Source organism: Aspergillus karnatakaensis (assembly GCF_047715665.1).
Source record: "Aspergillus karnatakaensis strain CBS 102800 unplaced genomic scaffold BJY04scaffold_48, whole genome shotgun sequence".
Lineage (NCBI taxonomy): Eukaryota > Fungi > Ascomycota > Eurotiomycetes > Eurotiales > Aspergillaceae > Aspergillus > Aspergillus karnatakaensis.
The window spans coordinates 251,594-276,987 of NW_027395760.1; the positions used below are offsets into that span (position 1 = coordinate 251,594).

The window sequence follows — 25,394 nt, forward strand, 5'->3', positions numbered from 1 at the left end:
TTGAATTAGCCAGGGGACTTCCACCTTAGTCTGGTGGAGCAGGAGCTTAGGAGTTGTCAAAAGGACCAATCGGTGTGCCAATACCGAGCCTTCATGTCCTGAGAGTGGATCTCATCAGCGGTACCTTTTAGCCCCAGAGACCGTCCGTCTCACGGCGGAACTCAACCCTTGAGCTTTGTTCAGCAGTCATTCCTTTTGCTTTGTATAAGAATCCATTGACTTTGTGCAATTACTGGTGTGTTCTCGCATCAGTACACTTGAATACTTGATAATACTCTTATTGTCTCCGCAGCCTTTTTGCTCTGTTCTCGATTACCACCACCCACCTCCGCGACAACAATTCTTGCGGAATCAACAAATCGGTATCAATGCCCGGCATGTGGTCTGGACAGAGCGAGCTGTTGAACTCGAGCTCGAGCTTAAAGAAAAGAAAGAGGGATACACTCCAGGGAGATGCACCTCAAACAACTCATAGGTAGGTACAACCATCGAAGGGTGCTGCTGCGGTCTGGATTTGCAAGGAATATTCGCGGTACTGACTTTTCTGGTTGCCAATTAGCATAAAAACGATTCCATCGCACTTTCATGACCTTGATCATTCGTGTCGCCTAGAAATCACCGATTCACTAAAGTACAACCATGAACACTCCCTGCGCCTACAGAATCTTGCACGGAAACGACGAGCGCTTCAACAGCAATCCTTCTGTCCATCAGAGTATTCCATAGAGCCAGCTTCTGCTCATCGACTGCCCCCTGGTATCACATACACAAGACATTCGCCGTCTCAAATAGTCCAACTGCCCATCGACCGTGGCATTTCATCCGCGCCGGTTTCTTTACTAGCGAAAGTATCAGATCAAGCCTCTCGCACATCAACATCGCTCCTTAGTCCCTGTCACATATGCCACCGCAAACCCACTACGAAAGAGCTCCTTGAAGCGTATGCAGATTGTGATTTGTGTGATCAGCGGGCTTGCTATATTTGTCTGCGTCAATGCGACGCCTTCGATTGTTGTGGGCCCAACCAGGAATCTCATGAACAACTGACGTGGGCGAACGCAGTTGATAGCTTGCCGATGGACACAGATGGAGACACGCTGCCGACCAGGCGCCCTAGGAGGATATGTTCCTGCTGTGCAATTGAAGGACTTACGGAGACCGGGTCGGAGGTGGTGCGATGTCTCGCCTGTATACGATAAACTAATGATGTCTTTTAACCACTGAAGATAACTTATAATAGCTCATAACAGTACTTTGATATAGTTGGTCTGGATTTGCATTGACTGGACTCGAATATGTTGTCTATGCCGAAAGGACCAGAATAGGGCCATTATTGGCATAGCACATGCGTATGGGCCCAGTGAAAACTTCGCACGTTCATTTTAGTCAGTTTATCACTGATTGCTATGGAGTTGGGTTTAACCCGAGAGAGATTTACATATGTATATATATGTCTGATTGCTCCGGTAGGCCTCGATTCTAGTAATTTTACGCGGACAGGCCTTTGCAATATCAAGCAGTATAGTTGCCGCCCCACGCGCTTTATATATATATATATAGTCAAGTAAACTACCAGTATTACCTTTAACCTTTTATATAATAGGTTAGCCATAAAGGCCGTGTATCGGGCCGTGTATAAGGTCGCGTAGAGGTTGCTGTTATAGAGGTCGCCGTTGTAGAGGTTACTAAGAGGTCGCCGTCGTGGTGGTCGCCATGAAGGTCACTGTTGTAAAGGTCGCTATAGGGATTGCTGTGGACGTTACTATAGAGGTTGCTCCTGCTTGCTTTACTATACAAAACATGTAGGGCAGCAAATATACTGCTTAGAACCACAAAGGCCTATCCACGTAAAATTTGTAAAATCAAGGCCCACTGGAACAATTAGGCGTGTATATATATAGGTATATATATCCGTCCAGTGATAATGACTACCAAGTTTATTGATATCCAAGCATGATGACAGAAAGACGAGGTGTACGGGAAAGAGTAGACATGTACATTCTACATCACGGTATCGTATATGTATAGTCTTGCCAAACAGTACTTACCGTCCGAATCTCATCTGAGCTCCAGCATAGTGCCAAAGACCCCGAAGGAACCCCTGATATTCCACCGTATCGTTGTAACCTGTCAACCCATCACTATTGACACCTGTGCAGTACATCTCAGTGAGGCGAATGTGCCATGGCGGATAACCATCAAGCTTCAGGAACGGCCCAAAAACCAAGAGGAGGTCTGGCTCAGGCTTGATCGGGACGAAATCTTCAGATAGATCAAGCGGGCCTCGTCCGGAGACAGGGGAAGTATCTTGAGACGGTTGAGTAGTAATCTCGCTGATCTCCGCATCGACTAATTCCATAGTAATGTCTTCTGGAGATAGCTTCCCATTCTGGGACATCTCCGCTAGAGTTTTTGTCAAGTCCACAAATGTCTCCTGGCCATCAGTTGCTGACAATAGAAGCACTACAATAGATTTCTGGGGCTTGTCTCCGTCCTGGCGACTTTCGCAAACGGGGTGATGAGGAGCGAACAATCGAAGTCTGGGCTGTTGCGAGGAACCAAAGTAAGACGATAATTTGTTGGCAATGGCTTGTTGCAGAATAGGAATACAGGATTTCAAGGCACCTGGTCCAGACACAATTAAGTAAGCCTTCAGTAAGTGTAATTCTCATGTACTGCACTTACCGCTCTTTTCATATACACTTAACACGGGTATACCGGCGCTTGCAGACCATGATACAAGCTCCGCGACTTCATCCATGAGAATCGACAGAGCGTCATCCTCTTTGCGGAGAGATAGGACAACGCTCAAGTGCTCAGGCAAGCGATCCAACCCCTTGACATCTTTTTGAATCAGTTCCGGGGTGCGGTGATGATGATAGATGATGGCCAAGATCCGATCCACGACAGCGTGATAGCTTTGGGCGAGCCGCACAGCGATGCCGAAAAAAATGTGAAGAAAGGTGTAGGTGATGAGATGTATCTGCGATTTTATGAATGTACGGATGGGCGTTTTTCGGGGGGGTTTCTTGCGTCGCTGAGGTGGCCATCGCGGAAGCTCAGAGGGATCTGGGAGATATGGCTTGATGATATTCTCGCGAGTTGTTGCACTGAGCTTGACCCCACGGGAGCGAATGCTATCCCTGAGCAATTCTCGGTCCCGTTTCGAGACCATATTGGAGGTTATTGATGTGCAAAGGTAGAGCGAGTGACAATGGTCGTTTGTTGTTCTGAGGAGAAATAGAAAATGACGATACCTAGTTTCGCGGATCAGCTGTAACTTGACTCCGCCTTTGTAGGATGGTAGTTCAGGCCTCGGGTGCTCCCTCGCCATTTGATATTTTTAGAAGAGGCGAAGTTCGGCAGGCAGCCCATTTACCTTGTAAAAAGTCCACCTTGTAAAAAAGTCCTCTGACAGTGGGATAAGTCGTCTGAAGTAATAATATTGCAGGAAATGTACAGTTTGATTACAGTTCATTTATCGACGGTTACCACAATTACCTAACTAGACCTCGACTAAATGAGCGACCTTGATCTGATCACCCTCCATCTTTTTTCCCTGGCATTGAAGTAGGTGCTTATCTTCTGTAGCTATTTCATAGGCATCTGTCCTGAATCCTCCCAGGCTGAAAAAAGGTAGCGGTATGGCCATGCATGAATTCGAACAGTTTCCCGCTAGTGGGGTTGTCCCGAGGTGACGGGTCTCAGGAGATGACATCCATATTACCTTAAAACCTACCGCTGGCCGCCCCTAGCTAGCTTTCTTGGTCATCTGCGCAGCAGTGTGGACGGACGACTAACTAATCAGAGTCAATTGAGAGGCAATCAACAAAAGCCGAATCACTTACCATAATTGCCTAACCTGACCTACTTCTCGAAGCCTCCATGCCGCGAAATACGGTACCCCGGCCCCGGTCAATGTGACTATGTCTTCTTCACAATCGAATCCCGTTTCTCGATCGGTATTTCCCAAGGGCCCGAGTTTCACCCTCGAAGACTTCTCGAGTCGCGATTATATTGTAAAAGAGTTTATAGAGGCCCTGTCTGACTCTGCGACTTCCAATCGCCGCTCCACGCTAGGTCCCGCCAGCGGCAATCAGCCATTCGACCCGAAGCCTCTCATACGAACATTTGAACACGCTCAGAGGCGCCTAGGCGAACTGTCAGGCGACTTAGAGATAAAGGAAAATGAGTTATCGGCAGCTGTTCGCAGGGCAGAGGCTCAGCATTCCCAAAACCTGAACACCTTAGGAAAGAAGCTGCAGCAAGCCATCGGGTCGTTTCAACAGCTAGATACCTCCCTTCACAACAATGATTTCCCAGGGGGGGGCCTGTCAACTGCAACCGGGAACATGGCTGTGGAAACAGGAAAGAGGTTGGAGGAACTGGACCGACAGAGGCGCCGCGCCCTCGATGCGCACTTCTTACTGGAATGCTGGGATGGGGTGAGTAACAGGGGAGAGATTACTCTCTTGGAAAATTTTAGACGATCTGGGTCAGGCGAGGCGAAAGTCCGGTCTGCGCACATTGCGCGCCAGTTGCTAAGAATCAGCCAAAGGCTTGACCCACAACGCTGGAATGAATCAGGCCACAGGGGCAGTGAACCCTACAACAATGGACATATGTCAACAAATGGCAATGTCACAGATGGAGTCAATGGATTCAGATGGAACACGCGTGAGATTATTGAGAAATTCTCAGAGACTCTGGAGAAAGATCTTCTGAAGCAATTCGACGATTTCTACCGGAAGGCCAACTTCGAAGGTATGAAGGATTGTGCGACTGTGCTTCAGGACTTCAATGGTGGAGCCAGCGTTGTAGCATTGTTCGTCAATCAGCATCAATTCTTCATCGACCGGAGTCAATTAGTCAACGAGGAGGGTGGTGGAGATCCGGGATCGTGGGAGAAGCTCGCCGATCCAGATGCAGAACCCTCGGGTGTTGACCCTAGCCTTCAATCGTTGATCGATGAAGTCAAAGTTGTGGTACAAGAAGAGTCCGCTATCATCAAGCGGGCTTTTCCTAACTACGAACAAGTGCTAGGGAAATTCCTGCAACGCGTGTTTCAACAATCAATCCAACAAAGGCTCGAGTTGGTTCTTGAGAAGGCAAATAACGTTTCCTCTCTGGCTTTCCTTCGGTCTTTGCAAAGTTCTCGCAGCTCTATCAGTACTTTAGTTGACGAGCTGAAAGCCCATGGGCTGACTGAACACCCAGAGAACATCTCTTCGCAAACTTCTCTCGTGCTTGACCAGCAACTAGAAGATTTGTTCGTGCCGTACTTCGTTGGGTCCTCCTATATTGAGAGAGAGAAGAGGACACTTGAGGAATTATATGCGTCTCTGCTATTCAAGTTCACCACCTTCCACAATAGAAGGAAGAAAGCGACAACGACGTTCATGGCCTCTCTCTCGAAATCAGGAAGTGAGCTCCTTGCGTCAGCGCGAGAGGCGTATATAAACCGTCTAGAATCTTCTGAGGTCTCCTCCACTCAAAAGAGCGTTCTAATTCAGGTTGCAGATTTGAAAGAATCCAGCGATGTCGTAAGATCCAACGACATCAGACTTACTGAGGAAGATGGTCAGCCTAGCATTTCTTATGCTAAGAGAATGCTCAAATGGCTTGCAGAAGCAGTTGGCAGAGGGTTGGAGCTTAGCGTGTCCACTGAAACCCCAAAAGATATGCTTGCACTTTTGAATCTCCTCCTGTCTATTATGGGAGAAGGTTATCTTGAGATCTGTCTCGACGCCGCTCTGGAAGCGGCTACAGCCCAAGAACCGGGGAAGATCGAGCCTGATTTCGCTTACTTGCCGGCTGTTCGCGATTCGATTAACATTGCGAATCTAATGGTAATGTGCATCAATACACTCCTTGTTCCTCTCGCCTCTAGTGGCGTTACCGTGCGTCGCGAGATGGAGAAGAAGACCAGCCTGGCAACTGTTCGCTTGGAGGAGAAGATAAACATCATTGAGCAGAAGGTCATCGATATCACTCTAGTCTGGGTGGGTAAAGTGCTCTCTGGTCAAAAAAAGAATGATTTCCGGCCCAAGGAGGGTGATAGTATGGCTTGGCTGGAGAGGCTACAAACGCCGGTTCGATTCCTAATACTATGCAATTAAAACTAAGAATATGCTGACTCGACGTCTAGACGTGTACATCTCTGTGCACCTTTTTAAGCCGTGTTCATGATATGGCCGTGAAGTCACTGCCTGCCAGTGGCACGAACTTGCGCCAGCTCTTGACAGAAATTGCCCTTGGGACTCGCACCATTCTTCTCGAACATTTCAAGCGGTTCACGGTGAACGGTCCAGGCGGGCTGATGGTCACGAAGGATATGACTCAGTATACAAACTTACTCAAATCGTGGGATATAGATGACCAGATAAAGGGACCGAGTGGAATGCTGGACGTGCTACTCGAAGTCGGTAGCCTGTTTGTTGTGGGGCCTGAGGCTTTGCGGGAAAGGATCCGTGGTCCCGGTAATTCTGCAAATGGTAGATCTGGCAACAATGCTGGAACAGTGTCCGGACGAGGGCCTGGAGGAGGTGGCACTGAGGCCGGACTCGGTGCACAGGATGTCAGGGCATATGTCTCCCGCCGAGAGGATTCTAATACGTCCGCAATGCAGTACATGCTTAATGCCCTATGAGCTGCCACTGTATAGGTTTGATAATGCTACTGAATCACGGGATTGAGCCTTATGCCACCGAACCCTACCTGCTCCTTGAGGCCTGAGGCGCCGCCCGCCATTTGCTCTCGAAACGGGGGATAATCTTACACTGCGTCATGCTCACGCTTCTAGTGGGCTCGAGTGGGTTGCAGTGAGACCTTGTGTAACTCCCGAGTTTTCAGGTCTCAACTTTCAAGCAAGCCGTGGAGCCGTGTTTAGTTGATGCATAGGAGACTCAATAACGGACCTGCCTGAACAATACTTAACAAGGCCAGGTGAATGGAATAATCTCTGGAGTTCTCGAATCCACTTCACCGTCCATCATGGTGCTAAGCCATGATTTGCTGAATCCTCCCACTAGTCCCTGAGCTACTGCGCCCTAAATTTCAGACTATCATGCATAGTGTGTGTTGGCAATGTGGCATTGCCTTTTCTTCATAGGCTTGAGGTCGACCGTGCTTTTGGCTGCGCCTTCGAGCACTCAGCACACCATTCAGAGCCATGTCCTTTGCGCCTATGCTCCCCTTTTCATATTCTTTTCTTGAAGCTTTTGAGCTGACGCGTGCCTTGGCATGAGGGGGCTTGATTTTCGAGCAAATAATAAGAACCAATCTCCGCAGTACACTGGCTAGCCCGCCCATCCATCATCCCCTCTTCATCCCCACTTTCTCTCTCGACTTTTCGAGAAGACGCTGAAAGTGCCCATCTTGTGCCAGTTGCCCTCAAAAGGGCCCTCCATCCCGGTATCATAGCCTTGTGGATCTGAGCTTCTACAGTTCATGCCGACGTGCAATGGTAATGCTGCCCGACTTTTGAGCTAAATTCCATACCTTACAAGCAAGCAGCCCACGCCGACAGTCCGTTATCTCAGGTGTTGTGACTCGCAGAATACTTATGTTTCAAATACCTGACTGGAGCTCGAAGACGTTACATAGTCAATGCTTGATGCGTGAACCTTGCTTTCTAATCCAGAATGAATGACTCGCTCTACGACAGCTTTCGCTGGCTGGATAAAGATACAGATCTCGACTTGAGCCTAGATGGCTATCAGCAACAGACGCCACCCAACCTAGGTTTGTCGCAGCGGCGCAGGCCCTCTTTCAGGAGAACATTATCATTCAACTCAGTCAACTTGTCCCGAAAATCAACGTCGTTAGCATCTTTTGGGAGAACCCCGATCTCTAGCCCACCTATCGGATCCCAATCTGCCCTCGCAGGCGTTATCAGCAGGCGCTCCTCTATATCTCGGCCATCGAGTAAAAGCAACGCCCGCCATGCATCTCAGGCTTCTACCTCGACCATTGATCCATCAGCACAATACTATCACGACCCGGAAGCTCGTCTCAAGCTCCGAGTTTACCTTGCATCCCCGCAAAGATTCGATGAGGCGATTGAGTTTGGATTTCCAGCCCCAAAAGAAACTGGAAATATGATGACAAGCTCTGCTCACCCCGGTTCAAATACTTCATTATCAGGGTTCAGTGGCACATTCCTTGACGTTGACGACGCATCGCTACGAGGCGAGAAGAAGGATGTGTGCTCGAACATCTCCCGGCTCTCCTATGTTATGGAAAATTCCAGAGACTCGCGAGATCTTCCTACCACGCGGAGCACGAGGCATTCTTGGCTGCCACAACCGGAGCGAACTCCTCTTCAAACCCCAGATACTCGCGAAATGACGCTGAGAATGACATTGACGAGACCAGATCTTCGAGCCGACTCTTCTGTTAACCATACCTTAACCCTTACCCCTACCTCGACCTCGACCTTAACGACAGAACCCAATCCATTTCTTACCGGAAAGCGCTTTGATGTCTTTGAGCAAGGTCTGGAAGATCAAAATCTGGTGAAGAAGATGTGGCGCAAACTTTGCAGAAGGAAATATCCATGAGCCTAGTGCGGGTTCTAAATTGCTTTCTATGCCAATCCGAGCGAGCCTATACCCCATTGCTGTGCATATAGTTATATAATATTACGACCAATGATTGACAGTGTTCGGTAATTATACATCCAATTTTAAATCCCAGGAATATATTATCTGTTCAGCAAGTTCATTCAAACACCAGAGTCCACAGATCATAGTTAGCCTTGGACGCCTAGACAGTGGCACTTTTTAATATTAATAAGCTGGCGAGTATGTTCCAGCTGGGTTTCCTTCTATAGATAATCCTAAGATACAAATATTGATTCGCTGACCACTGCCCGGGGTGTTATGGCCCCTTGGCTCATAAATAAGTATTTTGTTCACCTACCAACGACCACTTCTTTCAACTACGTTTTTGACGGTCGGTGGCCCGTTAAGGAAGGAGGAGCTAGGTACCTACCTAGGTACCCTAACCCAGGTGCCCGTTCAAAGTTGCCCGTTCGTGGGAGCTTGTCGATATCAGAAGGATACTACCTAGTACTAGACTAACATTGAAGGTCCTTGAGCGATTTCATTTTTGCATCCATTTCTGATCACCCCATAGAGTAGTAATTGATTGATGCCCGCATGTTTTTGGAGCTTGAATATGTCAATCAATTTGAACCAATTGTACTTCGGTCTAGCGCATAAACAAGATAAGAAAGCTATCCAAAATGCAGCGCTCATAGTATTACATCAACATTCATGGCACAATTATTTCCGCGAAGAAAAGAGACAAAACAGGTCAGCTAGGGTGCTACATGTCTTCATCCTCATCGCCGTCAGCTTCTTCGGCTCCGAGGAGCTCATCTTCGTCATCGACAACACTGCTATAATCACCTCGTCGAGCTGCAAAAGAAGCTCTAGATGCATAGGGCCGCGGGTAGTTTCTGCTGCGTCCAATGCGCATATAGCCGCTTGCACTCCGCCAGAGGCTCGTGGCTAGCAGTGGAAGTGCTTGTGCTACAGCCACAACACCAGCAATAATAGCGATAGGCACCGCGACCAGCAAAGAGTCCCTAGATAACAGGCCGTGTGACCCAGAAGACGATTCTCCAAGGCGGATTTGGCCAAATTTCCCGTCCCATCTGCTATAGAGAAAGAAACCGATACCACCCGCCACGACTATGGGCGTGACAATGGCAAAGAAAAGGCCAACGCCACTGATGCCGTGCTTTTTGTCGTATTCTTCCTGTTTGCCAGGGCAGGGTCGCGAAACACGATGATCCAGGTTTAAGCCGGACTCACATGTCGTCTGGGGAATACGTCGGTATCCGGTTACTTCCCAGAACTCAATTGCATCAGGGTGAGCTTCGCAATAGGCGACAGGGTCTTCTGGCTCGAGTCCGGGAACAAGTGCACAGCTACCGTCACTTTGGGGCTGATAATTGTAATCACTGTCAAAAGTCAGCTTAAGCACTACGACCAAGTTGGCATATTGGAGGAGGGACCCACCACTCATAATCGGCTCTGGCACAGGTGCAATTCTGCTCGATGCTGAGCAAGTGAGGACCTCGCCAGTTATTCCAGCACCCAGCCGACACCTTCTTCCGGCGGTATTGCTCAACGTGTCCGAACAAACAATTTTCCTCCTGGAAAGGATGCTGCGGGTTCCAAAGGTAGTAGTCGTCGCTAATTTGAGCCCCATTGTCAAATTCGCAGTCCCTGTCGTAAAGTCCGCTGAAATCGACGTTGACCGAGACAAGTTTATTAGACTTGATGCCCCACAAAATGAAACTCCTCGAGGTGTCAGAGGGCACAGTGGAAATATCAGTCACTTCCATCTCCTCTTCAGAGAACTCATATTCCTGCCAAGTATCGCCCTCGTTGGTGCTGTAATGAAGAACTTTCGTTGCCTGTTGTTCTGACACAATCACAATCACGGAGCCAGAATCACCGTATTCCCACATATACCTACCCTTTTTGACAGGTTTCCAGGAAATCCCACCATCTTGGGTCATAAAGGTATCAGCTTGATCTTTGCTAGTTAGCTGATCCCCGACGTTTCCTTGTCCCATCATCAAGCCAATCGCTGAGCCAGAAGAGAAGGTATCCCGTGGATCTGAGCGCTCCGTATAGCCATGGAGATGAAGTGCGCAGTTCTTGGTGCCCTTTCCCACCTCACGAGAGCAAGAGAACTTCACTCCATCAGCGTCCGTTTCGGGAGGCGCTAAGTATGCCCATTGCCCACCGTCGTTGTGCGTGATCATTGTACGAAGCTTCTTGGAATCACCTTTTGATAGCTCTTCAACATTGCTAACAACGTTCGCGATTATAACACCTTCAAGAGCCTGCATCCTTTCGAAATCAACATAGCCTTGGGGGTTCTGATTGACAGCGTCGAGACTGAGTACGTAAGTCGTGCCGTTACTGTTGCTTTTGACTATCGAGCCATACTCAGCATCTGTTTTATTGCCCGATTGGACGTACAGGAAAATGGCGTGCTCGGAACTATCAAGGACGGTGTAGAGGTTTTGAACCGGGACAACGTTTGGGGGAAACCGTAAGTCAGCAAACGTCAAGCCATCGACACTGACGCTGGCTTTCAAAGCCCCTGTTTCTGTGTTTCGCGAGGCCACGATGATATATTCTGACCTCGTCACATAATCCACAACATCATCGAAGTGAGTATGCCAGTTGTCCTCAGAAAAGCTCTCACTAGCAATGGATTTCAATTGTAGTCTGTTTTTCTTGTTCTCTTTCTCATATTGCTCACAGTATATGAGACGATCGCTGTCAGGCCGGTTTTCTCTGCTTTCGAATTCACATTTTTTTGCGTAGCGCAAAAGGAGCTTCCAGGTGTCCCCCCGATCATCGCTAAAATAGGCATCAGAGTGGCATTGAGCGGCGTCGTTAGAACCACAATCAGCAGCACCTATCCAGATCAACCAGTCTCTCTTCGTCGGGTGAAACCTCATGACTGGAACCTCCTCCTTGTTCGGGGGAAGCTTTGAAGTGAAGGATCGGAATGTCTCGCCCCGATCAATGGTGTAGAATCCCTTAGCGCTGCTAGTGAGGACATATGCCGTATCGCTATTATGAGGGTGGCGAATCAAGGCTAAAATCTTCTCGTCTTTCAACTCCTGCTTCCAATTTTTGCCGTGGTCATGAGAGACAAACAAGTCGCGCTCCGTATTGAGCATCATTATTGTCTCATCCTCCCCAGCGCTGGAGACTTGCCGTTCTAGGTAATAGTAATTGAGCAAATCTGAGCTGAAAGACTTGGGAGTAGAGATAATATCCTTGCTCTTCGGGCCACCGCTGGCATTCTTGCAAGGCACCTCAATTTCCTTGTCCAGGTCCACTCCGCCTTCACGAATGCAAGCATCACCAGGAATTAATCTCCAGCCTGACGGACCCAGGAACTTATCATTTGAGTCCTTACACTTATCTTCTGGAGGTGTCAAGCTCTTCGGAGGCAGGCAATCTTTCCCGTCTTCTGTCCGCATGTACTCACATTCGAAGTCCTCAGTAGTACATTTGCATGGTTCAAATACGGACATCGAGCTGTTGAAAGCTTCCGCGACAAAACAGTCAGCATTGGCTTTCCGGCGTCTAAAAAATTGCTTGTGTCCCATCAAACAATCGGGATCACCATTTTCATCCAAACGCGCAGGCCAATGCATATCAAAGTCATCCTCTTCGCACTTTCGTTCGTGAAGGTCATTGAAGTCGATGGTGAAGACAAAATAGTCATCCTTGGAATATCCAACAAGCAAGAACTTTAAACTCGTTGAATCAGGTGTCGTGGTAATTGTTGTACTGTATTCTTCGGTATCGATCTCATGAGGAACATCAACGGACTTCCATTCCTTTCCATGGTCAAGAGAGTACTCAATCTTCTTGAGTTTACCTTTATCACTTATCGCCACCAATACAGCCCCTTGATCACCGAACTCGTACTTATGGGGCCCTTTAAGAGCAAGGCGCCAAGTCAAGCCAGCATCATCTGATATGTAGAGATCGCCATCTGAACGACTGCCTAAACGATCGCCGGTGTTACCGACTCCCATTACCAGTCCAGGTGCTGGGCTAGAGAAAACACGTCCAAGGTTTGTGTCGGAATTAACGGAGTGTAGATGAAGTGTTTCACCATTTATTTTCAACGATTGAAAAGTTCTTCCATCATCGAAGCTTATCTTGCTGACGACCTTTTTCTCCGAACCAGTTTCAACCTCGTCCGGGTTGTCAACAACGTTGACCAAGACGATCCCTTGAATGACGGCTAGCTTCTCAAAGTCAACATACCCGCGCGGACCACGATTCGTATTCTCAATGTTGCGAGTAAAATAGGTTCCATCAGAGTTAGAGGTGAAGAGCACACCTATGCCACTGTAAGGATTCGTCAAGACGTCAACTTGGAGGCTGTAGTTCGTGCTCTCTAGTACGGTATAAGCGTCCTCCTCTAATTTGTGATCACCAAATTCTGCTCGATGCCAGTTTTCGGTGTCAATCGTAACATATAGAGCACGCTCAGTTGTTCCTTGCGATTCAACTGCCGCAACAATGAAGCGCTTGACTTGTGCGATACTGGTGACGCCTGATACTGGACGACCATCCTGAAGCTTGGCCTCAACTCCCTGACTATTGAAATAGTCATCTGAGTAGAGCAATCGAAAGGCGAATCTTGACGAGGTCTTAAGGCCTGGAACAACACAAACAGTACGCCCTTCTATGCTCTTAGGGGTATCCGAATCCGTTGCAAACTGAGGATCTCCCACGGCCCAATAGCATCCCACGGCGCTCTCCGTCAGCAGCTCTACTGTGTTAAAATCATCCGTAGTGTAATACGATCTTAGTGCACATGACGGGCACGGTTTTGTCTCGAAAATGACTTTGCTGGAATCGCGTCCATGGAATGCGAAAGGCCCAGCTTGTGGACTTTTGGGGCTCGGCATGTCTGGGATCTTGAAAGATTTCCAGGTCTTTGCCTTGTTTGTCGTGATCCAGTGCTTTCCATCTTCGCCAACAGCGTAGGCTTTATCCTCGTCGAAAGGATGCTGATGTATGGAAACAACACCGTGCTCCATACCATCATCCTCAATCGATTCCCAGTTCTCGCCGGCATCAAACGAGCGTAGAATTTCACCATTGACCAAGCTCATCAAAACGTTATCGGACTTCTCAAAGTAAAACATGTACCATGGCTTCTCTTGTAGCTTATGTGGGGTTATGTTGGGCTGTGCTTTCTTTGCAAAACTCGGCGGCAAAAGTAGCGCCAGTATCAGGCAGCTTAAAAGCTGAAGCCATCGGGATATCATGTCCGCCGATTATCAAACATTGAAGGGATAAGGCGATGTAGGCTGTGATCCAGCAAGGTTGTTTCGCGCTGGGGCCGTTCGGAAGCGGCTGCGAAACCGAATGTAAGGATGAGGTAAAGAAGTAGGCGTTAGTAGGGTATGCAGGATAGAAGAATTGGAGCTAGCTATAAGACAACGTTAATAACAAGAAAATGGAAAGACAGTGATGGGAGAGACCACCTTGGTGATCCTCTCCAAGGTGGCCTTGAGAGCTCTACAATCACGTGCTTCTGCCTAGTTATCCCAGCGAATCATCAGCAGGTCTCGGACTCTCAACCCAGGCGGCTCGTGGGCCAGCTGCAACTGCAAATCGATGTTCAATACTAATACACACACACTTCTTCCTTAATATCCTTGAATATTAGATTGATAAAATAGTAGACAATCACTTAGTCTAAGTATAGTTATTCTAATCCAGCCAACGGGTCCTTAATCTTCTGCGTCTTTCTGTGGACTTAATCTCATATGCACACTTCTTGGCTGCATATGAGAACAGATTGGAAACTTCAAAGTGTGCTCAGAAAGATAGACAGATCTTCATTTAGGTAGTAGTTAAGCCCCCTTGTCTATTCCTGAAACTTTTCGAACTTTTTCCATGCGGCCTGTGTCCATAGCTGAGCTGGGCAAGCTCCCATGAGCCTCTTGGAATCGTTCGGCCCACCTATAAATTGAGATTCATGGAACGAGTGGTGAGCTGGTAGCTTACAAATTGCTGTGCATTGCTCTAAAGTTCTTTCTGTAATAGATGTTGAAGTTGCATCTGCACCCTAATATAACTATCCTGATAGCTCTTGAAGTTTGACCCTCGGGTTGCATTGAAAGTACTTCGAAGCCTTCAAGAATCTGAACTTCCCAGCAAAGTTCTAATACAATTTGTTTATCCAAGCTTCTGTGTTGTTGTCCCCCGAAAAGTTCCAAATCAACTTGGATGGATTGGGATGAACCCTATATCAAGGACATGGTTGGGACATGTAGGGCTTGTGACCTAGCTACTTTTGTAGAAGACAGAGATTTTATTTTGCTAATGTACTATATTCTTTTCAGCTTATAGATATGTACAGGAAAGCCTGATGCTTTTCACCTGCCTACTAGTACTAGTATGTATTTTGTACTGACAATGGAAATGTACGACGTACGAGGCATGGCATATCTACAGCCTAGTCCCAACATCAACAAGCTGATTGCTGATAGAGTGGTAAAATGCCAAGAAACATTATCTAAGCAGAAGCCCCGCCAACCATGGTTTTGGGTTTGGTCCCCAACCGAGGGCGCGAGGGAAAAAAAAGATTTGAAAGTGGGTTATTTTTTCGCCCTCCAAAATTTTACCGCTCCCACTTCAAAGCGGGTATATAACATCTTTCAGCCTACCCTCCTCCCCTCTCCAACATCCATTCGTCTCTGACATTTGCACCTTTTTTCAAATCACCACCTTGCAAGCATGTCTGACGAAGTTTACGAGGGTGCCATTGGCATCGATCTTGGTAAAAATGCCTCGCCCGGCTTGACTATCTGCAGATTTGGCTGACCTCCGCCCAGGCACAACCTACTCTTGCGTTGCCAACTACGAAGGCACCAATGTCGAGATCAGTATGTTCATTCGAGTGTTTTACTTACGCGAGTTCAATACCAATCTTTTATCTAGTTGCCAACGAGCAGGGTAGCTACACCACTCCCTCCTTCGTCTCTTTCACCGACAAGGAGCGTTTGATCGGTGAGGCTGCTAAGAACCAGGCCGCCATGAACCCTAAGAACACCATCTTCGACATCAAGCGTTTGATCGGCAGACGTTTTGAGGACCCTATTGTCAAGAAGGATGTCGAGTCATGGCCCTTCAAGGTTGTTGACCAAGGTGGAAACCCTGTCGTTGAGGTTGACTACCTCGGCGAGGTCAAGACCTTCTCTCCCCAGGAGATCTCCTCCATGGTTCTCATGAAGGTAGGTGATGAGGAGCCATATCCCGCTTTACAGTACTGTGAACAATGGTATATTAACATAATCTCAAACAGATGAAGGAAGTTGCCGAGACCAAGCTCGGAAAGAAGGTCGAGAAGGCTGTTATCACCGTCCCCGCCTACTTCAACGACAACCAGCGTCAGGCTACCAAGGATGCCGGTGCCATCTCTGGCCTCAACGTTCTCCGTATTATCAACGAGCCTACCGCTGCTGCTATTGCCTACGGTCTTGGCTCTGGCAAGTCCGAAAAGGAACGCAACGTTCTGATCTACGATCTTGGTGGTGGTGTAAGTTCTGCTCTCGTCCCGATAGACCTAATTGATGGTTTCTTCTCCCTCACTTTATTCTCACATATATCTCACATATCTCACTTTGCTCTCACTTTGCTCTCACTTTGCTCTCACTTTGCTCTCACTTTGCTCTCACTTTGCTCTCACTTTCCTCTCGCTTTTCTCTCACCCTGATTTTCCCTGTTTTGTCAAGAATTAAGCTAACTTCCTTCCAGACCTTCGATGTGTCCCTGCTCAACATTCAGGGGGGTGTTTTCACAGTGAAGGCTACTGCTGGTGATACGCATCTGGGTGGTCAGGACTTCGACACTGTAAGTAGACTGTCTTTCATGCAAGTAATCAAGTGCTGACTTTAGTGGTAGAACCTTTTGGAGCACTTCAAGAAGGAGTTCCAGAAGAAGTCTGGCAAGGATCTTTCCGGTGATCCTAGGGCTCTCCGCCGCCTGAGAACCGCCTGCGAGCGTGCCAAGCGTACCCTCTCCAACGCAACCCAGACCTCTGTCGAAATCGATTCCCTGTTCGATGGTGAAGATTTCAACACCTCTATTACCCGTGCTCGTTTTGAAGACCTCAACGCCAAGTCTTTCTCCGGCACTTTGGAGCCAGTCCAGCAGGTTCTTAAGGACTCTGGCCTTGAGAAGAAGCAGGTTGATGAGATCGTTCTTGTTGGTGGATCCACCCGTATTCCTCGTATTCAGAAGCTTCTCAGTGATTTCTTCGATGGCAAGAAGCTTGAGAAGAGCATTAACCCCGATGAGGCCGTTGCCTATGGTGCCGCCGTGCAGGCTGGTATCCTCTCCGGAAAGGCCACGTCCGCTGAGACACAGGATCTTCTGCTTCTGGATGTCGTTCCTCTGTCCCTTGGTGTGGCTATGGAGGGCAATATTTTTGCTCGTGAGTCCCTTTATTACAATATCTGCGCGTGTGACAATATCTAATTTGAAATAGCCGTCGTTGCCCGTGGTCAGACTGTCCCTACCATCAAGAAGCGGACTTTCACCACTGTGGTGGACAACCAAACCACCGTGCAGTTCCCCGTTTTCCAGGGTGAGCGTACCAACTGTGCTGATAACACCTCTCTTGGAGAGTTCACTCTTGCTCCTATCCCCCCTATGAGGGCTGGAGAGGCTGCTCTTGAGGTTGTTTTCGAGGTTGATGTCAACGGTATCCTCAAGGTTACCGCTACCGAGAAGTCATCCGGACGCACCGCAAACATTACCATCTCCAACGCTGTTGGCAAGCTCTCCTCTAACGAGATTGAGCAGATGATTGACGGTAAGTTTGCAAATATCCGCTCACTTCGATGCAGACCTAATCGCGATACCTAGATGCCGCCAAGTTCAAGTCCAGCGATGAGGAATTCACCAAGCGATTCGAGACTCGCCAACAACTCGAGTCCTACATTTCCCGCGTTGAGGAGATCGTCTCCGACCCCACAATGTCCCTGAAGATCAAGCGTGGCAACAGGGAGAAGATTGAGTCCGCCCTCAGTGACGCCATGGCCCAGCTCGAGATTGAGGACTCTACCCCGGAGGATCTCAAGAAGAAGGAGCTGGCTCTTAAGAGACTTATTACCAAGGCTATGGCTACCCGGTAAACTCAGTCTCGTATCATAATTATTGGGTTTGGGCATAGTACAAGCTCCTGCTGGCACAGTGATATTACAAAAGTATCTTCTAGATTTCTATACGTGAGGGTAACTTGGGGAGCTTTAATGATTTCGACGAGTTTATCAATGTGGATATTTCTTTGTTACTCGTTTCCTACTAGTTCTAACGATCCTCAGAGCCGTTACACTGTAGTCTCGCATATGAGTGTTATTCTAGTTTGGGAGCATTTCATTCTGGAAGCATTCTGGAAGCATTTCGGAAGCATTTCGGAAGCATTTATTATGCTCCGGCGCTTCTGTACTATCTGACTCCAACCCAAGCATGATCTGTTGAGCCACGGCGTTTCTCAATACAATATTAATTTTAGTGAGACGTCGAACTGATACTTTGGATAATAAAGAATGCATAGATGAATATGCACAGGACTCGTGGAAGATTTATTTAAGTGAATAAGGCCGCAAAGTCATACAATTGGATTAGCCGTGATTTTAATAGAATATTGATACCTTAGGCACCAATTCGCAAGTAATCCTTCGCCGCGGCCCAGGCAGGGCGCTGCGGCTTGGCAAGGGGAGGAGTAAGATCGTCCCGTGATCGGAAACCACATAGGCCAGTGCCTTCCCAAACCCTTTAGATGCGGAGAGCGACTGTTTGGAAATACATCCCCAGAATCGACCACCGACCTCCAGGACACGCAAAGATTTGGACACGCCAGGGCATATGTAGCTCTAATAGCAGCAGCTACCAGTGATGCTCGATCAGGTGCTCGTCTCTAGGTGTTCCACGAGCTGCCCTTTTCGACTCGATGAATTGAAATCCCACTGCCGTCACCATATGTTGGGGTTTCCAGCGTGGGGTTTACACCAAGTCACAAAGAAGTGAAGACGAGCTTGCGAATCATCAACCGAGAGTGCTGTACTCATCGATCGCCGAGACCTTTTCGTATCTCGAACCCAACAGCATCCTGTCGCTCAGCATCTTCAAGATGTCTTCGACAACCAGCAGCGTGCCCTCGGCCACGAGCTCTGATTCTGGTGACGAGGGTTCAAGCCCGACCAGCTCGCCTCTTCTTTTTTTTGTTGCCCTTGGTTTCGGGGTTGTTTTCACAAATCTTTGGTTCGTTAAACTCTCTTGGTTTTATTCTCATACTAACGCTATACATAATTATAGGATAATTGTCGGCGTCAAGTACTGCTTCAGATATAACCAACGGAATCGCCAGTTGCGGGGGGAGGGCACTGGGGATCCCATAGATCTGGTCGCGATGCCGCGAACTCACCGACGAAGAAGAGAGAAGAAGCTCATGACTATGGATGAAGTAAACGAGCGATTTCCTCTTGTCAAGTATAAAGTATGGAGATATTCTCGAGTGACAGCCGGCTTATCGACCGCTGGCGGTATATCGGCTCCTGCAACCGCGCAGGGTCGAGAAACCTTGAAAGATGAGCTTCCCCGAACAGCAGGCACTGTATCGGACTCAACTACCTCCGACATCAAATCGAAACTGGACACGCAAACGTCGCAACTAATAAAATCTGTCGATCTGGCTGAAACACCGTTGCCACCGGAGGAGAAGAGCATGCAAACTTCCCCGCCACCAGCTCTCCTGTCTCCTGAAATTAGCTCGAATGGAACAGTTATAGAGATGAAAGACCATGAGGTTCCTAATATACAACAAAGGGATAATGATGCGATCCCTTCGGTTGACATCGCTACAGACCTCGCCACTAGTCCTGGAGACTCTTGCGCAATCTGTCTCGACATCATCGAAGACGATGATGATATACGTGGTCTATCTTGTGGACATGCTTTTCACGCTTCCTGTGTTGACCCATGGCTGATAAGCCGAAGGGCCTCCTGCCCTCTTTGTAAGGCTGATTATTATACACCCAAACCCCGTCCGGATGCTACCGAGCCATCTCCAATCTTTGAACGTTCCAGCCGCCATACCACAACAAGAATGACTCCCCCGAACCAACCACAAACAGTCCTTATTAGAGGGCGAGCCAACCCTTTCCGGGCACACATGGTTCTATCTGAGAGGTCAAGACCAAGAGTGGCAGATACAGGGGACGTAGGACAACGGACGATAGGTCGCCGCTTTTGGGAAGCACGACCCCGTTCCCCAGAAAGGCCCCCTGAAAGTACTGGCGGCGGCCAGCCTGAGCAACGGCCCTTAAGATCCAGCCTTTCGTCACGGCTGTTCAGCTTTCGCTTTGGACCCCGGAACGGCACCCGAGAGGTTTCAACAGCTACAGATACCTCACGTTTGGCTACACCGCCCACTCCTCGCCAGCTAGAGGCTGGACGAAATCCTTGACTCGACAGAATGTTTACTTTTTAGGGATACTTGCTCACTTCCAGTGGTCTCAATCTGACATTGTTGTAAATGAGGAGTACATTAGTGTCTTCAAGTGAAACATAATGGTGAACTAGGTGTGGTTTTACCATTGTGGATGTTTGGCAACAAGTTTGTTGATTCACACTATATGGGATCTTTCTAACAGGCGTTATCTGGTTGGATTGTATTCGTCTACTATCTACTCACCATAGGGTCAGAAATCTGGCAAGCTCTTTGTCTGGGAGCTTGCATTGCAACTTCATGCCTGATAATTTATAGGTAACTTCCAAAGGCCGCATGCTTGTAGTCCTACTCAATCCTCCATGTAGCAGTACCTCCCCGAAAGCATGAAATGTTTTTATCAACGGCTTTGTAAGAATAATTTATTGATAAACTTGCAGGTATAGTTACTGGAAGTTGTAACAAACATGGGACATATTGTCACTAAGCATTTTTTGACCAATATGCTTCCTTTGCGGTTATCCAGGCAGCATGAAACCTCAAAACACCTAATGATAACAGGACTCATTTCTGTGTTCTGACAGCCCCAACTCCAGCACTAATAACCCCAGGTAGTTCAGTGTTCCCAACGCTGAAAAGCATTCCAATGGCAGCACTAACCACCACAATAATTGTCACAGTAACGCCCGCAATCAAGAAAAACGAGGAGCTGATGTCCTTCTTCTGGCACGCGGACCCTCCCCATTGGACCTTCCGCTCAGTCCCATCCTCGTTCTTAACATAGGTTGCGTGGCAGCGACACGAGTAGCAGTCGCCGATGCCAGCCTCGCTTTCCGAGCCGGATTTCTTGTAGCAGGCGCCATGTCCTGAGCAGGAATTTGTTGCTTCATTGCAGGTGGAGTTTGAGGCATAGCAAAGTGGTGCAAGTGCCAGTGGAACCTTTGCCCGTTGCGTGAAAACATGAGGCTGGGTGTTCTTTGTTGAGATCCTAGTAGTAGCCAAGTCGAGTTTCGAACCGTCGAACGCTCGCCTAGAGTGGGCCAGCTTTCGCGTTTTCTTGGAACCCGGTACGACCACTGCAGTGGCTCTCTTACCAGTCAAGGCAAGTGATTGCAGACTTGAGAAGAGAGACTCAATGCTATCTAATGAAGCGGAGGGCACCTTGGAAGTCAAATCTGTCTGTTACTCAAGTCAGTCACTCCTCATAGAATTTAGACAATCCCAATGGCCTATACCTCCAAAGCGAGCCGTATGATCCCAGCTCTCTCACCCTTGTTGATCCAGGATTCGCCAAAAGTGACTTGACGAAGTAGATCATTGTTGTGTGTTTCAGTAAGTGACTGGAGTTCAGGATACTCAGAAAGACAGAGCTCTGGGGTCTAGCAGATAAGCGAAGAAAGGACGTTAGCACAATTGCCAATGGTTCAGCGCAGCGTACACTGTAGTGGACGTATGGGTAGTTACCTCTCGCGATTTGACTCCAGTGTCTCCAGCGCCGGAGAAAGAGCAGTACTCACTGCCTAGCCCGACAATGCCTTCTAGGCGAACGTCTAGCAGCGTGTCAATGAAATCATCCCTCGCCGATTCCGCGGCGAAGGCGGAAGTCACTAGTCCACCCGAGTAGTCGCGGCGAAGTGAAGAATCTAGTATTGCGCTGTTAGCGTAGTTCAAGCAAGTATCACGGCATATAGTGGTGTCGACATACCAATATCGTCACCTAGACCTTCCAATATGACAACAATTGCAGCCAGAGTTTCATCTACGGCTTGCGTGCGAAACAGACGGCTTGAAGGCCCAGATAGTGTGCTGAGAAGCTCGATGATACTCTCGTCTGAAGGTTCTAGCGTCGATGTTGTGGAAGACTGTCCTCGAAGCTCTAACAACTGCTGAAGTGTGTCACTCGAGACAGCTGCGTACTCCCGGCTCTGCCTTTGAGCTTCTACACCAAACGTGAATACAGATACTTCTGAAGCAGCGCTTCCGGCAGTAACCGCGACTACCGTAGTGAGGAAGCCGAACAGAGATCGCATGGTACAGGTGTCAAGATTTGGGATGTTTGTTTTAACTATCGGCTGTCGACAGCTGGATATAGGCGAAAGTTCGATTCGGTTCAATGCCGCGCAGTATCGACAGGCTTCTGTTGATTGATCTTGGTATGCCTTGAGCACTGGATGTACTGCTAAGTATTAATCATGCTTCGTCGTTGTTAGTTGGTGACGCGAAGCTGGAACCCTCTTAGGAGCGTCGATCACGTGCAAGGATCACCAACGGCAGGGCTCTAGGACTAGGGGCAGTCTGCATATATGTCTCCTGATATTAATACTGACACTGATACACATACTTCTTTCCTTGTTGCTTCTATCAATTTGAATCCGCCCGTATTCTTATAGAATTGGAACTGTGCTCGCCAGACTTCTGTTTCTCAGAAAACCGTTGAGGTCAAACGCTCCTCTAAACCCCATCTGCAAACAGCACAAAGTCTCAGTATATTTCAGCTTCTAGACTCCGCTTCTACGAAACCCTGCCCAGGTGCAAAAATTCAAAGACCGATCGGTGCCAGCTCTCCAGATGTGCCGTACCAATGCTCCCATTCCAACCACTCCTTTCTAGCCATCGACCACAACTCCGATTTCGCCAACCTGCCCGTTATTTTACACATTCATCCAATACTCGTTATGTGAAAATCAAGCGACCATGGGCTAGGTAGTCAACAATCTTCAGGAAATAGGTCTCGTTAGCATGCTAAATTATGTAGGAAGTTCCTTACAACATGCTTCGTATATGTGGCCGCAGCCCACATTTGGAGCGAGCTCATTTTATACCCTGCTGGAATTACGTTAGATGATGAGGATTCTCGAGGTGGCCCTACGCAAAAGCGCACGCTAGAAGATGAAGCAACAAAGCATCAAAGTCCGGACGCAGTCTTTATTCCTGTCGGTTGGCCCCGGCTGGAGCAAGGCAAAGTGTATCAAAAGTCCGATGTCGAGTACCAGGAATTCCTTGAGTTTGCACAGAATGAGGTGAGGGTGAAGGCTCTCCCAGGTGAGTTGGAGAATCAACTTATTTTGCGCCAACTCAGTCCTTACTTGAGCAGATGAATTGGCATCCATTGTCCTGAGTAGGGCGTCCCAAAGCCTACTTACCCGTGAATTAGGGGCTCCGTTGACCAAGTACAATTCTTGGTTTATGTACGACGCCAATCTGGACCGTGCGCCGGATACCTATTACCGTTCAGGGTAAGAAAACCTCTCATTCTACATATCCACGATCTCACCTTCAGGCAGGATAGAATTCAGCGAGTCTGGGATATCATGGGTTCAAAAGCCCATGTCGGTCATCGGTAGCGAGACGCTCCGCAGGTCAATTGTGCCAATCTACGTGGCACTGGGCGTGAAAGATGCATGTGCAGCATTTTTAAAAGGTTTTTGGGGCAGGTTTTGGGACGGCAGCCCGATCGGTGGGCAGGAACTTGGGGTTCCGAACCCGTCATCTAAAGCCTCATTACAATTGGGCTATAAGAAGCTGGACAGGCTAGGTAACGAATTGCAACAGGATGCGCAACCTCCCCAATTTCCCGCTCCTCAGGGCGGTTCAACTCGAACTGGCAGTGACGCCCAAGGTCGCCACTCCATTATCTCGACTATATTGCGATGGCTACCCTTACCAAGCTTTGGACCTGGCACGGAATTCCACGCGGCCTCGCTGGCTTTCCGAAAGCAGATAACCAAGGGTCGGATGATTCAAAAACCCCCTCGGCAAAGAGGGACAATATACCTCCGGGGCCCCATGGGCATTAGTGGACCTCGCGGGTATTGCAGAGTTGAAGTGGAGGGCCAGTACCACCTGTCAAGCTCACAGTGGGTGTCTCTTTACGTCCATGTTAGAGAGTTACGTCGTACCCGACCGAAGACAACTGTTAGCGGTAAATAAGTATCTAGATCTACTACTATTACGCGTTATAATAGAGCGTTTGATAGATTTCTCGGTCATAATGTGCTGGGGCTGAGCCAGGCATTTTGAGATGAATTTGTATCTACTTGAGCCTAGTTAGTCCTCACCATTCCTCGACGCGCGGGATTTGTATGCATATGCTTGGCTGGACCCCGCCGAGACCAGGCGGGCTCCTTAAGGGCCCTCGGGAGGGGAATCCAATCTATGAACATTGAAAGATGACGAATTGCAGCACAGCAACGTAAAGGAAGTCAAAGTCATCAACGCAATCATTCTCCTCCTCTGGCGTGATTTCATTTTCCCCTCTTACATCATTACCGAGCATTTCCATCGACCTTCTACCTATCTTAGCGAATTTGAACCAGTTCTCATCTCACACCACCCACCATACTGAACGAGACACAATGGCACTTGCGCCTAAATTCGCTGGCCAGAGCTTGGCACATAGTGATGGTCAAGTGCAACAGCAGCATACGCTTGAACTTTGTCTGTTATCCTTCATACGATCCTAGATAGGGCAAAACTAATGGTTCACTTCATTCAAATAAGACCTCGACTACGTTTGTCCCGTGAGTCATGATATACTATCTGTAGGCTGCCTCTACTGAGCCCAAATTCAGTTCTCTGCAAAGTTATTCAGGACTTTTTACAGCTCAGCTCGTCCCGTTATAATTCAGAAATACCAGCCCAAATTGCAAGTCGTATTTCGCCAGCATATACAACCCTGGCACCCATCATCGACACTGACACATGAAGCGGGAGCGGCGATCCTAAAAATAGCCCCGCATAAATTTTGGGAATTCAGTGCCGCTTTGTTTGAGCATCAAAGGGAGTTTTTCGACGTCAATGTTGTTAACGAGACCCGCAACAAGACGTATGAAAGGCTCGCAGACATCGGAGAGAGCGTCGGCGTGAATAAAGATGAGATTTTGAAACTGCTGACGGTTGCTGAAAAACCTGATAAGGAAGGACAATTGAACATTGGTAACCAGGTCACCACTGATATTAAGCTAATGGTCAAGGCAGGCGCTCCATGAGATCATTCTTGATTGATTAAGCAAGCTGACATCAAACACAGGCCGACAGAGTAGTTGGGGTTCATGTTTCTCCAACAGTGTTTTTCAATGTGCGAGACCTAAGTGACAAGGCCCAGCCTGGGATTCGCTGACTCGAAGAGATAGGGCATTGAAGAAGCTGGAATCAGTAGTAGCTTCACCGGTACTCAGTGGGAGGAGTGGCTGGTCAAGAACGTGGTGTGAAACCCAGGCATATCTCATGTTATGAAATGTATGGGAGAAGCATAATGTGATTTTTAATAACCAGCTCGGTTTAGTGGTAGACGAGATCTGCTTATATGAATCATACCATATCTCAAGGTGAACCTCATGCATCGAGAATCGGGTTCCCCCGTAGCA

The 25,394-nt window shown here is 48.2% G+C and overlaps 10 protein-coding genes across 10 annotated transcripts; 7 read left to right on the forward strand and 3 right to left on the reverse strand.

The window, feature by feature from the left end:
* The first annotated feature begins 158 nt into the window (after positions 1-158).
* On the forward strand, positions 159-1,244 carry BJY04DRAFT_196596 (uncharacterized protein). Its single transcript, XM_073712365.1, has 2 exons — positions 159-475; positions 560-1,244. Exons 1-2 carry the CDS (start codon positions 369-371, stop codon positions 1,197-1,199), a joined length of 747 nt encoding a protein of 248 aa, XP_073568061.1. The 5' UTR covers positions 159-368; the 3' UTR covers positions 1,200-1,244.
* A 419-nt stretch (positions 1,245-1,663) lies between these two features.
* BJY04DRAFT_196598 (ditrans,polycis-polyprenyl diphosphate synthase) lies at positions 1,664-3,424 on the reverse strand. Its single transcript, XM_073712366.1, has 2 exons — positions 2,686-3,424; positions 1,664-2,625 (listed from the first exon to the last, which is right to left on the reverse strand). The coding sequence occupies exons 1-2, from the start codon at positions 3,332-3,334 to the stop codon at positions 2,045-2,047; spliced, it is 1,230 nt and encodes a 409-aa protein (XP_073568062.1). The 5' UTR covers positions 3,335-3,424; the 3' UTR covers positions 1,664-2,044.
* Positions 3,425-3,822: 398 nt separating this feature from the next.
* BJY04DRAFT_115484 (exocyst subunit SEC10) lies at positions 3,823-6,853 on the forward strand. The gene is made up of 2 exons (XM_073708235.1): positions 3,823-6,092; positions 6,149-6,853. Exons 1-2 carry the CDS (start codon positions 3,927-3,929, stop codon positions 6,647-6,649), a joined length of 2,667 nt encoding a protein of 888 aa, XP_073568063.1. The 5' UTR covers positions 3,823-3,926; the 3' UTR covers positions 6,650-6,853.
* A 624-nt stretch (positions 6,854-7,477) lies between these two features.
* Positions 7,478-8,682, forward strand: BJY04DRAFT_115491 (uncharacterized protein). Its single transcript, XM_073708236.1, has one exon. It carries the CDS (start codon positions 7,644-7,646, stop codon positions 8,559-8,561), a length of 918 nt encoding a protein of 305 aa, XP_073568064.1. The 5' UTR covers positions 7,478-7,643; the 3' UTR covers positions 8,562-8,682.
* A 466-nt stretch (positions 8,683-9,148) lies between these two features.
* BJY04DRAFT_115502 (vacuolar protein sorting/targeting protein 10) lies at positions 9,149-14,067 on the reverse strand. The gene is made up of 2 exons (XM_073708237.1): positions 10,029-14,067; positions 9,149-9,970 (listed from the first exon to the last, which is right to left on the reverse strand). The coding sequence occupies exons 1-2, from the start codon at positions 13,832-13,834 to the stop codon at positions 9,331-9,333; spliced, it is 4,446 nt and encodes a 1,481-aa protein (XP_073568065.1). The 5' UTR covers positions 13,835-14,067; the 3' UTR covers positions 9,149-9,330.
* A 1,155-nt stretch (positions 14,068-15,222) lies between these two features.
* Positions 15,223-17,826, forward strand: hscA (putative Hsp70 chaperone (HscA)). Its single transcript, XM_073708238.1, has 8 exons — positions 15,223-15,354; positions 15,410-15,460; positions 15,516-15,808; positions 15,880-16,113; positions 16,332-16,427; positions 16,479-17,010; positions 17,065-17,391; positions 17,445-17,826. The coding sequence occupies exons 1-8, from the start codon at positions 15,312-15,314 to the stop codon at positions 17,711-17,713; spliced, it is 1,845 nt and encodes a 614-aa protein (XP_073568066.1). The 5' UTR covers positions 15,223-15,311; the 3' UTR covers positions 17,714-17,826.
* A 532-nt stretch (positions 17,827-18,358) lies between these two features.
* BJY04DRAFT_196604 (uncharacterized protein) lies at positions 18,359-20,453 on the forward strand. Its single transcript, XM_073712367.1, has 2 exons — positions 18,359-18,842; positions 18,897-20,453. Exons 1-2 carry the CDS (start codon positions 18,712-18,714, stop codon positions 20,044-20,046), a joined length of 1,281 nt encoding a protein of 426 aa, XP_073568067.1. The 5' UTR covers positions 18,359-18,711; the 3' UTR covers positions 20,047-20,453.
* BJY04DRAFT_196606 (DUF3844 domain-containing protein) lies at positions 20,433-22,291 on the reverse strand. Its single transcript, XM_073712368.1, has 4 exons — positions 21,734-22,291; positions 21,493-21,671; positions 21,264-21,407; positions 20,433-21,207 (listed from the first exon to the last, which is right to left on the reverse strand). Exons 1-4 carry the CDS (start codon positions 22,056-22,058, stop codon positions 20,593-20,595), a joined length of 1,263 nt encoding a protein of 420 aa, XP_073568068.1. The 5' UTR covers positions 22,059-22,291; the 3' UTR covers positions 20,433-20,592.
* Positions 22,292-22,345: 54 nt separating this feature from the next.
* On the forward strand, positions 22,346-24,171 carry BJY04DRAFT_196611 (uncharacterized protein). The gene is made up of 4 exons (XM_073712369.1): positions 22,346-22,731; positions 22,784-23,070; positions 23,123-23,264; positions 23,313-24,171. The coding sequence occupies exons 1-4, from the start codon at positions 22,610-22,612 to the stop codon at positions 23,956-23,958; spliced, it is 1,197 nt and encodes a 398-aa protein (XP_073568069.1). The 5' UTR covers positions 22,346-22,609; the 3' UTR covers positions 23,959-24,171.
* On the forward strand, positions 24,171-25,183 carry BJY04DRAFT_196613 (DsbA family protein). The gene is made up of 4 exons (XM_073712370.1): positions 24,171-24,465; positions 24,529-24,548; positions 24,600-25,001; positions 25,058-25,183. Exons 1-4 carry the CDS (start codon positions 24,384-24,386, stop codon positions 25,145-25,147), a joined length of 594 nt encoding a protein of 197 aa, XP_073568070.1. The 5' UTR covers positions 24,171-24,383; the 3' UTR covers positions 25,148-25,183.
* Positions 25,184-25,394: the final 211 nt, after the last annotated feature.

Bases quoted from the DNA above. Each gene is read 5' to 3' on its own strand.
- BJY04DRAFT_115502 (XM_073708237.1), bottom strand. From the start codon at position 13,834: ATGATATCCCGATGGCTTCAGCTTTTAAGCTGCCTGATACTGGCGCTA. The intron at 9,971-10,028 runs GTGGGTCCCTCC...GACTTTTGACAG, and splicing joins GCCAGAGCCGATTATGAGTG to TGATTACAATTATCAGCCCC.
- BJY04DRAFT_196613 (XM_073712370.1), top strand. From the start codon at position 24,384: ATGGCACTTGCGCCTAAATTCGCTGGCCAGAGCTTGGCACATAGTGAT. The intron at 24,466-24,528 runs GTCTGTTATCCT...CATTCAAATAAG, and splicing joins GCAGCATACGCTTGAACTTT to ACCTCGACTACGTTTGTCCC. The intron at 25,002-25,057 runs GCAGGCGCTCCA...CATCAAACACAG, and splicing joins ATATTAAGCTAATGGTCAAG to GCCGACAGAGTAGTTGGGGT.
- hscA (XM_073708238.1), top strand. From the start codon at position 15,312: ATGTCTGACGAAGTTTACGAGGGTGCCATTGGCATCGATCTTG. The intron at 16,114-16,331 runs GTAAGTTCTGCT...ACTTCCTTCCAG, and splicing joins TCTACGATCTTGGTGGTGGT to ACCTTCGATGTGTCCCTGCT. The intron at 16,428-16,478 runs GTAAGTAGACTG...CTTTAGTGGTAG, and splicing joins GTGGTCAGGACTTCGACACT to AACCTTTTGGAGCACTTCAA.
- BJY04DRAFT_115491 (XM_073708236.1), top strand. From the start codon at position 7,644: ATGAATGACTCGCTCTACGACAGCTTTCGCTGGCTGGATAAAGATACA.
- BJY04DRAFT_196611 (XM_073712369.1), top strand. From the start codon at position 22,610: ATGCTCCCATTCCAACCACTCCTTTCTAGCCATCGACCACAACTCCGA. The intron at 23,071-23,122 runs GTGAGTTGGAGA...TTACTTGAGCAG, and splicing joins GAGGGTGAAGGCTCTCCCAG to ATGAATTGGCATCCATTGTC. The intron at 23,265-23,312 runs GTAAGAAAACCT...ACCTTCAGGCAG, and splicing joins GATACCTATTACCGTTCAGG to GATAGAATTCAGCGAGTCTG.
- BJY04DRAFT_196598 (XM_073712366.1), bottom strand. From the start codon at position 3,334: ATGGCGAGGGAGCACCCGAGGCCTGAACTACCATCCTACAAAGGCGGA. The intron at 2,626-2,685 runs GTAAGTGCAGTA...TGTCTGGACCAG, and splicing joins AAGTGTATATGAAAAGAGCG to GTGCCTTGAAATCCTGTATT.
- BJY04DRAFT_196606 (XM_073712368.1), bottom strand. From the start codon at position 22,058: ATGCGATCTCTGTTCGGCTTCCTCACTACGGTAGTCGCGGTTACTGCC. The intron at 21,408-21,492 runs GTAACTACCCAT...CTTATCTGCTAG, and splicing joins CTGGAGTCAAATCGCGAGAG to ACCCCAGAGCTCTGTCTTTC. The intron at 21,208-21,263 runs GTATAGGCCATT...CTTGAGTAACAG, and splicing joins TCATACGGCTCGCTTTGGAG to ACAGATTTGACTTCCAAGGT.
- BJY04DRAFT_196604 (XM_073712367.1), top strand. From the start codon at position 18,712: ATGTCTTCGACAACCAGCAGCGTGCCCTCGGCCACGAGCTCTGATTCT. The intron at 18,843-18,896 runs GTTCGTTAAACT...ACATAATTATAG, and splicing joins GTTGTTTTCACAAATCTTTG to GATAATTGTCGGCGTCAAGT.
- BJY04DRAFT_196596 (XM_073712365.1), top strand. From the start codon at position 369: ATGCCCGGCATGTGGTCTGGACAGAGCGAGCTGTTGAACTCGAGCTCG. The intron at 476-559 runs GTAGGTACAACC...GTTGCCAATTAG, and splicing joins GCACCTCAAACAACTCATAG to CATAAAAACGATTCCATCGC.
- BJY04DRAFT_115484 (XM_073708235.1), top strand. From the start codon at position 3,927: ATGTCTTCTTCACAATCGAATCCCGTTTCTCGATCGGTATTTCCCAAG. The intron at 6,093-6,148 runs GTTCGATTCCTA...CTCGACGTCTAG, and splicing joins TGGAGAGGCTACAAACGCCG to ACGTGTACATCTCTGTGCAC.